Raw genomic sequence first — 16592 nt, 5'->3', positions numbered from 1 at the left:
CCAGTACTAGTCCCAAGCCATGGGCTGGTGGTTGTGGACCCTGATGTCATGGATTATTTCTTTACATATTGTAAATCTCATTGTAAGTCTCACAAAATGATAACTGAAATAAAAAGTAGCTGTGAGGTGTTTTTTTTAAAAATTTTTTTACATCTGGTTTGAAGTTACTTTTTACAATTTCACATCAGCAACTTATTCATCTTGTGTGTGTGTGTGTGTGTGTTTTTTTTTTTTTTTTTTTTCCACAGCTACATGATGAACTTCCCATACATTGATAAGACCCGGATAGCAATTTTTGGAAAGGTGAGCCTGTACTTGTCATCAGAATGTGCATGCAGAAAAGTATTTTTCCACTTGCCTTCCTTGGCTATGTTGTTTATAGGAATGGGACGAGATACAAATCGAATGAGACGAGGTCTAAAAAAGATTTAGTCCAAGAGAATAAGACGATGATATAACCCTTTGGACTACAAAGTTTTTTTTTGTGTTGATGTTGGTTTGCCTCCATCTTCAGGCGTTTTTAGGTACCGTATTTTCCACCTTATAAGGCGCACCTAAAAGCCTTATTTTTTTAAAAAAAGCTGATGGTGCGCCTTATAATCGGGTGCGCCTTATATATGGATCAATATTAAGATTGGGATTGGTAGATGGGGAATTAACTGATAACGTAAGATTTACCTGTTTCTTTTGTGTGTTTATACTTGAACAAGGTTGGTCATATTGACATTGAGTTATGATGCTATTAAGAGTTTAGAGTTATTATTTGAGTTTTTCCTACTTTGAGTATTACTATCTTGTGATTGAAAAAGTTTTAAAATATGTCATTAATTGAGGGTGCGCCATATATATGGAAAAAAGTTTTAAAGTATGTTATTAATTAAGGGTGCGCTTTATAATCTGGTGTGCCTTATAGTGCGGAAAATACGGTAATTCCTTTTATTTTCTGGTCACGTTAAACTGCTTACGCTGCAAAGCGTCACTAAAATGCCGACATGCTAAAGACTTGATCCTAGTACGAGTGCTTACAATATCGTATTTATTGTGCATTATAGTGCTTAATTCAAGCTTTAATCGGTTAGCCATGGATCCAAAGATTGCTCGTGATGTTAAAGGGAAAAGTAAGAAAATAATTAGTATGGAAACAAAGCTGGAGATAATCAAGAAATACGAAGAAAGCGTGGCTTGGCTACCCTTGATAGGGATTATGTTGATAAAATACTCAAGTCACGTCACTCAAAGTTAAATAAATTTTTTGTATATTTTTTTATTTATGGTGTTACAGTGATCCCTCCTACTTCGCGTTCTCAGATATCGCGGTCTCAGTACTTCGTGGGTTTTTCCAGGAAAAATAAAAAATATTTCAAAATAAAAAATAATTTTAAAAATACGCAAAATTGGAAAAAAATGAAAAAGGCAAAAAAGTACATTGTACAGTACTGTATTCATCAAATAACTAAGTAATATTAGTTAATAACTATGTTAGGAATTCTTCAAGCGTTAAGAGTTTGTGACTTTTTTTATCTTATTTTGAAATGTATGCTTTTAATTTGTCAGGTCGCGTTGCATTTTGGTTTCCTGTTTTACGTTCTCTGTGCGTGCGTCATTCGGCTCGTTACGGTGACATAGTGAATGACAACATAAGCTCATATTTATAGTTTATTATCATTTATGTTGATAACGCACGCTACTGCCTATGTTTAGTAAGTGATGAGTGTTTCTTCTGTTTATGTGTTCGTTTGTGTAGAGATTGCACTTTATAGTTAGTAGTTGTTGTTAGTTGTTGCTAACCCGCTAATGTCGGCTAAAAATACAGTAAATTCATAGATTAAAGTTCGGCAAGTGTTTATATGTTAGTTGACTGACTTTAACATTGTTGTTGATTTATTATTCAACAGATACTACATGATGTACCATACATGAGCCAAAATAAATGTGATGACTTGTGTACTCTTTCACCGGAGTCATGGTGCAGATAACCAGTCCTGAGAACAAATTCTCAACAAACTAAGTAATATTAGTTTTTTAATGAATATACAATGATGTTAAAAAGGATAATGTAATGGTAAATAATAGGAGAAAGGAAATAAAATACGTAAAAAATACAAAAAAAAAAGGATTGTTTATGGTTACTGCGGCTATATTGGGGCGTACATAGAAATCTAGGAACTGATACCCTACTTCGCGGGTTTCAGACTTCGCGTGGGGTTGACACCCCCCATTAACCGCGAAGTAGGGGGGATCACTGTATTTAATTGTATACATATATATTATATATAGGTAGCGCTGATTGTACTATTTTGTTACCAATTTTTAATATGTATATACAGTTTTGATGTTTCTACCTGGGGTTCTATTTATAAGCTAAAGGGTTTCTATTGTCTGCCATAATGACGATTTCGCACACAATCCCAGCCCCGGAGCGGATTAATTTTGGATAGCGGAGGTCCACTGTATAATATGATATTGTAATCTTATATAATATAATATGATATGACATGAAATATGATATATGATATGATATAATACAATATAATATAATATGACATGAAATGATATGATATATGATATGATATAATATAATATAATATAATATAATATAATATAATATAATATAATATAATATGATTGAATATAATTGAATATAATTGAATATGATATAATATAATGTAATATAATTTGTCTTAAAATATAAAATATAATTTTCAGTTTTCAAAGGGTTTTATTTTTTGGATTGAGCAGGATGGAAAGAAATTAACAATTAACCATGCAAATTTAAACATGAGCAGGAGTCACTTTTGTAACAAGCTCATTTTTCAGCTGCAGCTGAGCTTCTTTAACAAAATGCACACAGCTCAAGTTTGCACCAGTTGTTGGCATAATATTTTTTACAAACATTGTTTTATATGCCAATATTTTACCATTCTTTAAGTGGAAAACCAAAGTATTGCTACACAAGTGATTTGAAAGTAATAAGCACATGCTGTATTTCTCCTTTAACCCTTTGACTCCCTTTGGGACAATGCGTCGTCCCTGCGCTTTTGAAAAAAATTGCAGCGGGTATAGGAATGGTAGCATTAAGATGAAATGGCATCCCAGCAGTTCATTACTCAACTATCTACACATTCTAGTGGCAAATTTTCCACACACAACAAGCCAGTGTTGGGCCCACTGTCAACAAGGTAGCTTGCGTTGTACAATTTCCTGTGAATTACCCTAGTGTTGTGCAAATATATTATGTGCTATATATGTGTGTGACTATAGGTTACTATAGGTCATTACTATGTCTTGTAGGCGTTTGGTGTTTATTTTTACTTCTCTGGCACGTCTATATTATTATTATTATTATTATTATTATTATTATTATTATTATTATTATTATTATTATTATTATAAAATACCGATAGGGCAAAAAAAATCCTAGGCCTGTATACTAATCTATGTAAATTAGATTTTTTTTTAACTACTTCCAAGTATCCTAGATTTATAAACAAGTAATATATGCCATAAGTTTGTTGCTTGTCTGTTTTTCCAAAAACAAGAATCTCTCTCTCTCCCTCTCTCTCTCTCTCTCTCTTATATATATTTATATATATATATATATATATATATATATATATATATGTGTGTGTGTGTGTGTGTGTGTGTGTGTGTGTGTGTGTGTGTGTGTAAATAGATAATAAATAGAACTCCTGAATCTTGAATATTGATATATATTTAAAAATACAAAAGATCAACCAACACATTTCCATTCAATAAAGAATGACCTTTTTTTCTTTTAAATTTAGCTATCTGCTAATTTATGATGTAGATGCTGCGCTCATCGCTAGCAGCAGGTGTCATACTATAAAATGCCGGCGTAACTTTTTAATCCCATGCTTTGTCGTTGAAGGTCATTTTTTTTTTCAACAACGATGCGTTTTTTGCATTGGGAGTCATGACTCGCGACCCACCCCTGCAAGCACGAATGATATGTGCATTGTTGTCATTGTTGTTGCGAAATTTTCAGTGAAGAACTTCAAAATAAAAGCGCTTCAAGATGTTCGAGTCCTTGTTTTGTTTGGTATGGTAAGGTTTATTTTGAGGCGTTGGTCAGCCTTCAGAGTCTTTATGACGGCTTTACTGACATACTGCGCAGAAATAGCTCTCATGCTGGCCAGGGACGAGAAATCTCGTGGCGATTTGATCTCGCAAGATATTGTCGTATGAGATCCCGTCACATACAAAGTTGTTTATGACATTATAAACTTGTGTGTGTGTGTGCGTGTGTTAGGTCCACATATTGTTTTGTATTGACTACATGCATTGTGTAATGTTATTTTTTTTCTGTCTGTTTTTTTCAGGGTTATGGAGCCTATATTGCATTAATGCTGCTTAAGTCTACTGATAGCATCTTCAAATGTGCATGTGCAATGTCACCCATGACAGATTTGAAGTTATATGGTGAGCATAAAACCTTTAACCCTTTACTGGGCATAGCAGGTCGGAGGTCTAAACAGGCAAAAACGGCCAATATTAGGCACACATTTTTTTCTATTTTTAAGTCCTAAACAGGCAAGCGTTTTCAGGATTTTAGGGAAATTAAGCGGTACGTTAGAATTTAAGCAATGGCTATTACGGACGCTTTCGGCCATTTTGCCTTACTATACTATTGGCCGAAAGTGGCCGCTATGCTCAGAAAATGTTTAAAAAAATGCAGTGTGTCATGAATACGGAAACCGTTCTATCAAATCATAGTCTACTGGAAGAAACATTCCATTATTCAAGAGCAATAATATACATTATCACTGATGTCTAGAGGTCTGCTAGACTTCCAGAACAAATGGTAGAAACTGTTCTCAGTGCGGCAAATACAAGCAGCCTCCTATACACAAATATTTCAATGCACTACCCTAAAAATAATTACTGTATTCTGAAAAACGTATCTACTTTTCATCAACATTGTTAACAATTGTGTAATTTGTCATTTGCATAGCATCAGCTTTCTCGGAGCGTTATCTTGGTATGCCGCTACGTGATGACAGCAGATACCAGGTGTGTTCAGCACTTCTCATTTGTGTGTCAATGTCCTTTGAAAGCTGTTTGCACCAACATTTCTCATATACACATTCAGTTACTATGCTCCCTTTGTGGCAATTCCGAAACAGTAATGTGAGAGCTTTGATTACCAATAAAGATTTTGATGAATGTATTCAATGGCAAATTCATCTGTAAAAGCTCTCAGGCTCTCTCAGGCCTCTTGGAATGACAGGATGTTTTGTAATCAAAGATTATTTTCTCAGCAATGAGAGGTAGAAGGCATGAAAAAGAGAGATGTTTACAATTGTTTTTAATCCTGTCATTTTTTTGCAACCGCTTCCTAATATTTTGGCTTTGCTCTGTATGCACAGCATCACTCTTATATATAGTTACCCAAGTGCAGTAGGTCATTTTTAATGCTTTTATTTTGGTCTCCTTGTTCTCACTATCATTCAGTTTTCCAGTGTACTGCAGAATGTTCATGCACTAAGAGACCAGACACTGATGCTAGTACACGGAACAGCAGATGGTAAGTGAAAATAAATGGTCTGAAAATGAATCAATCTGTTGTGCATCACTGCTGAACACAAAGAAGCAAGTACGGTTATTTCCGAAAGCTAATAAGGCAAATGTTTTGAATCAAAAAAAGGAAAGCTTGGTGGGATGCCTGAATTGATGCAGAAATTGCTAGTGAAATGTATTCTCTACTGAGCAATGAATCTAAATTTTTTTGTATTTGAATTCTGCTGGAACTTGAGCTGGAGCTGTGCAGATATATTTTCTCTTTTAATCTGCAGCAAACATCCACTTCCAACATACTGCTGAGCTTGTCAAGAACCTTGTGAAAGTTGGAGCAAACTACTCAATGCAGGTGACTGTCACAAAAGCAACACCCTGGAAAAATACTTCATGTTCATTTCAAATGTGTTTGGAGGGCTTGAAGCAGTGATGCAAAATAAGACCTTCAGACATTGTGCCAAATTTAGCAGATGTACGGCTCGCAAGTCCTCACAGGCTGTTTTGCCTCCTATTATGACTTGCAAATATTATATAATACAATATAAAACAATTTAAAATAATAATACAAAGTACAATGCTTGCAATCATTGTTGTTAATGGAAATAAAGTATACAAAAAAAGACAACTGTAACATGTATTAAAAAAAAAAAAAGCCAAACATAAGCAAATTCAAGCATCACAACTTCACTAAGGATGAAATCGTAATATATTGCATACAGGTCATGGAAGGATAGCATCAATTTTTAAACTTAAGATAATCTAGGCATAAACACTGAAATATAGCCATAGAACAAGAAAAACACATTGAAACATTGTCTCCTCTCTAGTGGTATGGTTTGCGACCTTCATTTTTTGAGGGTTAGGGTTACTGTATTACTTTGTGTACAAGTCCACCCCCCCTCCCCCCTTTTCTTTTTTACTTCAATTTGGGTGAATTTTACAAAAACGTAAATATAAGTCTACCCCTGACTTAAGTGTTTACACTTATCATGGCTGTCCAACTAAAACACACGGTGTGTATTATTAAAATGATGAAATTACGGTACTTTTAGACACATTTCTTCATCATACATCGAATGACATGTAACCATAACTGTTGTCGTTAGAGGGGCAGGAAATGAGACAAGTACAAATCAATGTACGTGCGCATGTAGACGCAAATCCTGAAACTACTGTAATGTTGCAACAATAAAATGATTAGAAATATCAATGCTTTATTTTTGACACAGTTGAATGTGAATCCATGTAATGCCCTCAAAGTCATCTTCACTATCTGACATGCCAAATTGCTCCTCCCATTCAAATCCCGGACGTCCTCTCCTTCCTGCCCGTCACTTGCACAAACATCTTCATTATTCTTCCACTGTTAGTCATCTTGGGGCCCGTCCAATTTGCTTGAAACGGAGGTCTTCAGAGATGATTTGCTGATCATCTTACTTGGGATGTTCTTTACCCAAGTGACGAATGTTGTGAGATCAGAGCGTGGAAGGTTGCCCTTCGCTGTGTCTGCCCCCACCTGCGGACATCCATGTGGGCTTGTTCAAGCACACGTCCAAGGGCTGAAGGAGACAAGTCAATCCATCCTTTCCTTTTCATAATGCATCAAACGCCGCCAAACAATTCATCCATGAAGCCTCGCTCTTGACAACAAAGAGGCCATAAGGCTGTGCTTGACGAAAGTGCAAAAACGCAAAAATGGATGCATACTACTTTAAAATAGAGGTATATATAATTGTTTTAAGCCTTGTAAACGACATGATATTACTTATTTCGCATTCGAATAAATGTTAACACAGACATGTGGAAAACATTTTTTTGGTTTTGAGTTATGCAGGTATATGGGGGTTGAAAATGTGGGGGGGAAAAAAACTCGACTTGTACACAGAGACATACGGTTTGTGATGTTTGTCGGTCTGCTTTACTGTGTTTTGCGATGAGTGGGGTTTATTGTCTGCCATGTGGCTCTGGTTTATGCCTCCTTGGACTATCTGTGCGCTGTACGGTGCTGAGCAAATAGTGGTCAGGTGACAAATGTGTTTGTCAACTACATTTCATAGCAGTGTTAATACCAGAAGGATGGACCGAACGGTTAATGGGTGCTTTAGACCTAACACCCAACATGATTCATATTGTAAGACATGTGTGCTTCTTCGCCCTAGCTCTACCCAGACGAAGGCCATTTCCTGTCTCATCAAAGCAACCAGCACCTGTACGCCACTCTGACTAGCTTCTACAGAGAGTGCTTGAAGGAGGAGTTACTCCCACTGATTGATGATGAAGAGGAGGAGGAGTAAGCAGAAGGTCTTTTTGCATTTGGACCACATTTTAGATGGACATGGACAGTATATTCTAGATCTGCTCACGCACTTGTTTTGAGTGTGTGTGAGTGCACATGTGTTATAAAGACACCTATAATGACAGTGACACTTTTTACTGCGGGGACTTGAGGTAGGAAATGGCCTCTTGAATAATTTTGTTCCACTGCAATTATTGTCAAAGCACACTGAACACTGTCCTCATCTTCTGAGGAATCTTTTGTCATGCTTGTGGTCATTCACGATTAGTACAGCGCATGGTTCCATTTCATTTCCTTTATCGTGGTCTTTTTTGTGGTAAGAATTGAGTGGAAAACATTTTTTTCAAATCTGACTTTGTTTTTGATTTGGTGTGTCAACACTGACTAGAATCTAAGGCAAAAGTTTAAACTGTTTTGTTTTCTGGCCAAGAATTAAAATGTGAATACACTTGTTACATTGATGCGCTAAAAACTTGAAGCAATGCACATGTAAAATGTATGAGTAGTGATAATACAATCACAGAACTAACAGAATTATTAAAACTGCAACGTCCTTCATGATATTGTTAAATAGCTGCAGTGTTTTAATTAACCCCTGGGGGAAATGTTGACCCAACTTGGGCTTTTAGACATTTTTGAGGTGTGATATCAAAGGAAAGGCATACAAAAAAAAAACACTAAGAGGCTAAAATATTGCATAGCTTGTTAAAACATGTCAACTTTCAATATACCATCCTGCCGTCCCTTCTAAATGTCTGCAAACGGGAGGTCGGGAGGTACACACCGCACATGTCAAATTTAGCCCATGTCGGGCTCATTTACTCCCATTAAAAATTGGAAATATTGTTAATTTTGGACATATTCATGTTTTATGACGCATTTCCCTCGCATGAATCCTTTCAACGGCAACTCGCAAATAGGATGCTATAGAATTTTTTGTTGAGACCCCCAAACCCCTTTCAATTAATTCATTGAAAGGCTTAGCCTGGCTCCCATAATTCTCCCATAATGCTCCCATAAGTTCTTGCTATGCATTGTGGTACTTGTAGTTGACAAAAGGCTTGGATCCAAGAACTAAATGTTATGGAAAACCTTTTATTTCACTGCAGGGAAGCGTTTTTTTTTTTTTTTTTTTTTCATGGAATGCATAACATTGTATCTGCATATTTTTCGAATTCGTCGAAACGAATCAGGGTTGGATATATATATATATATATATATATATATATATATATATATATATATATATATATATATATATATATATATATATATATATATATATATATATATATACAGTGGGCCCCCGGTTTACGAACTCCCTCTTATACGAACATTTCATATTACGAACGTGAACCGCGGCGTTTTTGTCCCCCCCTTACGCACAAACCTTTCATCTTACGAACAATCCAACATGCCGGTCAATGTGTCCATGCTATTTTTTTTCGCATCGCTGCGTCAATAAAATCAACTGTTCCCGCATGTCATGGTAACGCTGATATGCTATTGCTCCTACAATGTCACAGTCACTGTCTCAGTCACGGTGTCAGTCACAGTGTCAGTCACGGAGATGCCGATACACTATTGGTCGATTAAGTTCACAGTCCCGGTCTCAGTCTCGGAGATGAGGATATGCTTTTGGCCGGCGTCACGTCAATCACAGAAATGCAGATATGCTATTGGCCGAACGCCTTCATCTAGCTTGATGGCACAGCTGGTCAGGATTGAAGGAAGGAGAGAAAAGGAGTGAAAAACGGAAGGAAGGAATGTTGTGAAGACTTTGCAAACTTTATCTATTAGACATGGCCTCTAAAATTGCAAGTGGCGGTAAAGGAAGAAGTAAGAGGATGATGACAATAGAAACCAAGCAGGAGATAATAAAAAAAAATACAAAGGAGGGCGCACGCATAGTTAACCTTGCTCGTGAGTATGGCCGTAACCGCTCAGCAATCTTCTAAGGGCAAGACTTTCCTTGCCGGGGGACGGACCTCAGTCGACAACAAAATGGAGAGGCTTCTTCTATTATGGATTAAAGAGAAGGAAATTGCCGGTGATATGTTCTCGTTTAAGAAAATAAATCAATAAATTCTGCGTTGTTCTCTGCTCCCCTCCGCCTCCACCCAGCTCAAGTCACATCGCCCCAAAGGTAAATGTCATATTTCCTTTGTATATTTATGTCATTTAATTTGTAACTAATCTAAACTGTACAGTAGATTATGTAACTAATTTTTAATATGTGTATAGAGTCGTTCTGTTTTTACCTAAGGTTTTTGCACGTGTTGCACCCATTCACTAATTAACATAGGTTTGGATTGCCCGTCATACGAGCTATTGGAGTTACGAGCGTAGCCGCTGAACGGATTAAGTTTGTAACACGGGGGCCCACTGTGTATATATATATATATATATATATATATATATATATATATATATATATATATATATATATATATATATATATATATATATATATATATATATATATATATATATACACATATTTAGGACTGATGCCACTAAACAAGTTGAGGGGTTGAAAGTAAAAAAATATATTTATATTTGACTATGTTATGACCCTTTCAAAGTCAGCCCAAGTTGGATAATAATAAGGCCAGGTTAGTGAAAAATCCTCAGCCACCCAGGGGTTAAACAAGAAAAATAAAAAACTGCCACAGAATACTTCACCACTGAATGGTGTACAGAACTTCTTGTCAGACATTTTAATGATTTCTCATGAGAAGAGGCTATTTATTCATGCACAAGAAATGCTCCCTCACCACTCCGATCCTGATTAAGTGCAATTCCTACTGCATTCCTCCACCACTGCCCCCCCCCCTACATAAAAACATTTTCTCTATGTCATGTTTATCGTAACAGGGGTTTTGTGTAGACATGTACAATGCCTTATGCGCTTTAACATACTGTAATATATATTGTAGAGAGTTGTAGTTTAGCAGTGTCACGTGAACCGATGTCAACTCAGGTGTTTGAGAAATACACAAAATTTAGGATCTGAAAGATAAAACTCTCAGTATGCTAAATGGTCTCAATTAAGTTTCTCCATGAAGGTAATAATTACACAATAGGTCATACGATAGGGCTGCACAATTAATCGAATTTTAATCACTATTACAATCATATTGGCTGCAACGATTAACTAAGCTGATCCTCTGTGATATTAACATTTAAAAAGCCGGCTATCATACATGTCAAATCAAACACTTTGTCATTTTACCACCAGAGGGCAAAGGCCAGGTTAAGCCTTCATTAAGCTTAAAAAATAGCAAGCGAGCAAATCCTGCAGCGGTCGACTATGGAGGGAAAGCCGCATGGAGCATTAAGTTCTGCAAAATGCGTGCCAGCGAGATTCGCATTCACGTGTCAAGCATAAATCAAGTTTAGTAACAGCCTCAACTGAAAGAGTGGAATGCTATAAGAACGCTGACGTTGGCTTCATGGCTCGCTACCGACATCTCAACTTTAAATTTCACCTTAATATCCATTAGAAGCCGTTTCCCAACGCCTCTGCTTTTCTCATCCTATTATATTATTTACCAGTGTGAAATGGCGTTGAGTTTCTCACCCGATTCCTAATATGTACTGTACAGTGCAAGCTGTCGATTGAAAAATTGGAATACGTTTGGTTTGAAATTCTAATTGATTAAGATTTGTAATAAATAATGTGCTTGGTTGTAAGTAGGCTTCATTTTTTTCATTGGTTTGCACTGAGCAAAGAAGTTAGCTGCGTTGCCCAGTATGTCAAGTTTTTGCTATGTCTTGGGTGAATTTGTTTTAGTTGTAATTTACTTATTTATTTTAGTTCATGATTATTATTTGTATAAATTATATGTATAAGTATCAAGCCTTGAAGCGTTGTGTACTGCTTGTTTTAAAAAAGGGCAATGACTAGAGATGTTTGACCAAACATGATGAATATTTGTGATTAATAATCACGATTTCAATTTTGACCAAAATAATCACGATTATTATTTTGGACATAATTGTGCAGCCCTATCATACAGTATTTATTCCAGAATATGATATGTTATTGCCAACCAATGCAGGCAATTAAATCTAAAAAGTGGTGCATATTTTTTTCTGAATATTCTCCAAAATTCAATTGTTGAAAATGTATGATTATAAAATAGTACCATTAAGGTGTTTGCATGTCTACAGAGAATGTGTCTGATTTGACCACATTTTGTACCGTACAAGACAGCAAAGTGTGTACATAAATATATTTTTGAGATGTCTCGTAGAAAGATGAGTCTAACGGAATTAATTGATTTTACTTGGATGTATCGTATGGTTATGTTGCTATTATGTTTTATCTCGACAAAAACGTACTTCTTACAATGAATTTTGTAATGCTTGGTCTTTTTTTCTTGTCATTTAAAAAAAAGGGAGAGGATTGGGTTGTAATGTTGGGGTTGTTGTGATTGTCCTCTAGAAATGGGTTTAAAGAGATAATAAAAAAATGAACAAATATTAAAGTGTATTGAATCAGTATTATACACACCTAACCAGTGGTGTTTACTTTAACTAATCAAACAAGATAAATGATTCAGAAATTTGGTTGATACTCTAACCTTTGTCAGTATTGCGTGTATAGCTTAGTATGGAGAAAATAAAAGTTGCAAGAAAGTTATAAAAATGGAAAAACATTTTGAGACGTATTGGTTTAACGCATTTATTAGTTTATATTAGATTGACAAAATAACATATTTTCAGGAACTTCCTCGGGTCTTTTGTACATGACTATTAGGGAACCCGGAGGTTATCAACACCAATAAAGTGATCCCTTGCTACTTCGCGCCTCCCCTATTGCGCCTTCAGTGCATCACAGATTTAAAAAAAAACAAAACAAAAAAAAAAAACAGGCTATATTGCAGAGGGACATACCGTGAAGGTTTCTTGCATGCCAGACAGACGAGTTGACTATAAATGCACTTGCCAAGGGCACTCCTCGGGTGTTCAACTACTGCAGTACACACATTTAGTTAAATCTGAAATTTCTAAACCTTATACAGTAACTGTACTGTTACATCTTCCCTTCCCATCACAGTCTAACGAAGACCCGCAGTTATATTAGCAGCGCCCCGAAGTCTAATTAAAGTGAATCTTGTAGCTGACCAAACAACTCGTGCCGGGAGGCAATCAGGTGTCAAGGAGGATTGACCATCTCACACACACAGGTTCAGGTTGACATGAAGGAAAAGGAGGAGAGAGCAGTGCTGCATTGTAGCATTGTACAATTGCATTCTTTTCATAATAAGTTGGAATTTCAAGTGTAAACTCTGAGTGTTATCATGTTTGGTCAGCTACAGGCTACACTTTAATTAGACTTCCGATATAACTGCGGCTCTCCGTGAGACTACAGCCAAAGGGATGGGATGGGAAGGGATAAAAGTACAGTAATATGTGTCTTAAAAATGTAAAGTGTACTGTAGGTACTTTTCACATTTAAAAAAATTCAGGTACCCACATACACGTGCATGAGAAATCCGTGAGGGGGGGGGGGGGGGGGTAAAGCTACTTTACGGTTTTTCACTTATCATGGGGTAGTTTTTCACTTATCGTGGGGTAGTTAACTGCAAAAAACAAGATATTACTGTATACCATTTTGCAAGTAAAATTATCCCCTCATTTTTTATCATTATAAAAGAGTAGTTACTAATCTTTATTATTTTTTGCTTTGTTTTGTTTTTCTTGCACTTGATATATGTTTGATGGAATCTATGTTTAGTCTGTAAATGTTACAATTTGTAATCTTTATACTAATACACCAAGTATGGCTGTTTACCCAAGTGGGGAACTGTATTTTGTTTGTTTTTTTTGTTTGTTTGTTTTTTTTTGGGGGGGGGTATTAACCAATCAACCATCACCAACATTACTCTCTAAATTTCATTTTTCTAGGAATATACTTTATTGTTGTAGTATTATAAAAGTATTGTCATAATATTGTTCCCTTGACTATTTACTTCCCCTTGACCAGTCCTTCTCAAATAGTGGGACGGGCCCCTCTGAGGGGGTGCAAGGCGATGCCAGGGAGGGGTGACCCCAGGAAAAAGTATCTGGTTTAGCCATGTGAAGTGTAATTGCAATAAAACGAGGATTGACATCTTTTTTTTTCCCCAGGCATTTTTATGCACTTAGTTACCGTATTTTCAACACCTAAAAGTCTTAAAGTTTTTTAAAAACTGACGGTGCGCTTTATAATCCAGCGCGCCTTATATATCGATCATATCATGTGCTGACTACATAAACTGCTGGCTTATCTGATTGTTGAGTCAACATTTCCTTGAGTGCAGCTGCATCTAGTGGACACATAACAGAATGTAGTTTTGATTCCATGCGCACCTAAAAGCCTTACATTTGTGTTATGAAAACACCACCTCACTGACATTATTTCTGGGAAAAAAATAAAAAGGTTGTTTATTCATTTTTGAAGGGAACAGAGATGTCTGAATGCTTATACAGTGGACCCCCGGGTTACAGCGTCCCTGGCTTATGTTTTTTTCATGTTGCAATGTGGAATACTGAGTTTTTTCATCCCCTCTTAACGGTATTTTTTCCGGCGTTGCTACAAATACAACTGTCATGACCTTAGGAGGTTGGCTGTATTTGTGTTTTGTCTGCATCTGCAGGCGTTTTTAGGTAATTGCACTTATTTTCTGTTGCCCGTCAAACTGCTTCCATGCAACGTGTCACTACAATGCTGTTCTCCTCACAAAGATGCTGGTCTGCTATTGGTCGGCCTCACTCATTTCAAAATGGCGGAATGGTAAAGCTTTGTTCTATTGGGAAAGGGTACAAACCGTATTTATAGTGCATTTTACTGCTTAATTCAAACTTGAATGGGTTAGCCACCAGTCCCAAGATTGCTAAGAAGATGATTTATTTGGAAACGAAGCTGGAGATAATCAAGAAATACGGAACTAGCCTAGCCTAGGCTACCCTTACTAGGGAATATGGCTATAACAAGCGCCACTAGAAGGTAAATAAATTCTTTCTATATTTTTTTTTTATTTATGACGATTTCTGATTGTATACATGTGTATTATACATACGTAGCACTTACTATACTATTTAGGGACCAATTTTGAATAGGTATATACAATTGTGATGTTTTTACTTGTGGTTCTAAACGCATTAGCTGTTTAACATAGGTTTGGATTGCCCGCCATGTGGCGAATTCACCTTACAAACCCAACCGCAGAACAGATTAATCTCGTAACACGGGGGCCCACGGTATTCTACTGATAAAGTTTGGGTGACTCGTCTGATCATTGTGTTAGTATTCCCTTTAGCACATTTCCATCTAGTGGATACATATCAGAATGCAAATGCAGCCCCAGCCACTACTCTAGCTTTTACTCCATGTAACTTTGATTCCATGTGCCTTATAAAAAGGCCATTCTTTGAAGGTGCGCCACATAGTGCGGAAAATACAGTATTTATTTTCTGTATTAGACTAACCTTTAACTTATATAAATGCTGTAAAAAGTAGCTAACAATTGAAAGTTAATTCATATTGCTTTTTGTTTGGTTAAGGTTAAAAATGATAAAGGTTGAGGCAAGTGATACAATTTTTATAGGTAATAATTGTATTTAAATTCAGCGCGATGAGTGTGAGGGGGTGCAAAAGGTTTTCTTTTTCCTTGGGGGATTGCAAAATATAGTTGAGAAGCACTGCCCTTGACTATGTAGTTTCATTTCAAGCATATTCCTTTCATTTGTTAAAGACTTGAGCAGACAAAACATGCTGACAAACAAGCAGGTTAGCGGAAAAAAAACAGCAATAAGAAACATGAGCAAAAATAGTGGTGTGTTCTATTTGGCTGTATATTTTCACAAATATTTTGAGGATGTTTTTGAAGATGTCAGCCCTTCAAGCATGAGTGAAAAGGTATTGTTCAGGCTCTTGCTGGCAGGTGCTGCAATCTTTGCCTGTGTACAACGAACAGTTTGCCTGCAGGTTGTTTGCCATCTTACTCATCATCTTTGGATTTCTGCTGGTCGACAACCCTTTTCTCCTCAAAGCAGTTTTTAATGAAGGTGATCACCGACTTTAGCATGTACTGCTGGCTCTTGACAGACATAATATTGTGTCCTTCATCTGGAAAAATCTGGGTAAAAACAATTGGAGAAAATTTCCATCATTACGCATTGCAAAATAAACAAACTCCAGCAGCTCTCTCTTTTTTTTCATGTTGAGTTTTTTCGTCCCCTCTTAACGGTATTTTTTCAGCTTTGCAAGAAATACATCTGTCATGACTCTAGGGAGTTGGCTGTATTTGTGTTGTTTTGTTTCGATTTGCTGGTGTTTTTAGGTAATTGCACTTATTTGCTGTTGTGTTGCCGTCAATGCATCCATGCAACATGTCACTACAATGCTGGTCTGCTATTGGTCGGTCTCACTCCTTCCAAAATGCTGGAATAGTAAAGCTTTGTTCTATCGCGAGTGGTTTCAAAACCATATTTATAGTGCATTTTACTGCTTAATTCAAAGTTGAAAGGGTTAACCATAGGTCCCAAGATTGCTAGTGATGTTAAAGAGAGAAGTAAGAAGATGATTTATATAAAAACGAAGCTGGAGATAATCAAGAAATACGAAGCTAGCCTAGCCTAGGCTACCCTAGATAGATAGCTAGGGTAGATAGCTAATGCGTTTAGAACCCCAGGTAAAAACATCAAAATTGTACATACATAATAAAAATTGGGACCAAAATAGTATAGTAAGTGCTGCATATATATCATT

At 36.3% G+C, this 16592-nt stretch overlaps 2 protein-coding genes across 2 annotated transcripts in view; one reads left to right on the top strand and one right to left on the bottom strand.

Annotated features, from left to right (window-relative positions):
• LOC148424156 (inactive dipeptidyl peptidase 10-like) overlaps positions 1 to 9061 on the top strand; it is a 66969-nt gene extending 57908 nt beyond the window's left edge. Inside the window, exons 21-26 of the mRNA XM_088415056.1 lie at positions 249 to 303; positions 4341 to 4440; positions 4973 to 5031; positions 5473 to 5545; positions 5814 to 5887; positions 7695 to 9061. Coding sequence (XP_088271182.1) covers positions 249 to 303; positions 4341 to 4440; positions 4973 to 5031; positions 5473 to 5545; positions 5814 to 5887; positions 7695 to 7829 — 496 coding nt within the window. The 3' untranslated portion in view covers positions 7830 to 9061. The remainder of the gene's footprint in view (positions 1 to 248; positions 304 to 4340; positions 4441 to 4972; positions 5032 to 5472; positions 5546 to 5813; positions 5888 to 7694) is intronic.
• A 4296-nt stretch (positions 9062 to 13357) lies between these two features.
• LOC148424154 (inactive dipeptidyl peptidase 10-like) overlaps positions 13358 to 16592 on the bottom strand; it is a 69047-nt gene continuing 65812 nt past the window's right edge. The window contains exon 26 of the mRNA XM_088414453.1: positions 13358 to 15960. Coding sequence (XP_088270579.1) covers positions 15823 to 15960 — 138 coding nt within the window. The 3' untranslated portion in view covers positions 13358 to 15822. The remainder of the gene's footprint in view (positions 15961 to 16592) is intronic.

Source organism: Hippichthys cyanospilos, chromosome 5 (genome assembly GCF_059441005.1).
Source record: "Hippichthys cyanospilos isolate Australia breed blue-spotted pipefish chromosome 5, RoL_Hcya_1.0, whole genome shotgun sequence".
Taxonomy (NCBI): Eukaryota; Metazoa; Chordata; class Actinopteri; order Syngnathiformes; family Syngnathidae; genus Hippichthys; species Hippichthys cyanospilos.
The sequence above is the reverse complement of the archived record's forward strand: the minus strand, read 5'-3'. Positions and strand labels throughout refer to the sequence as shown.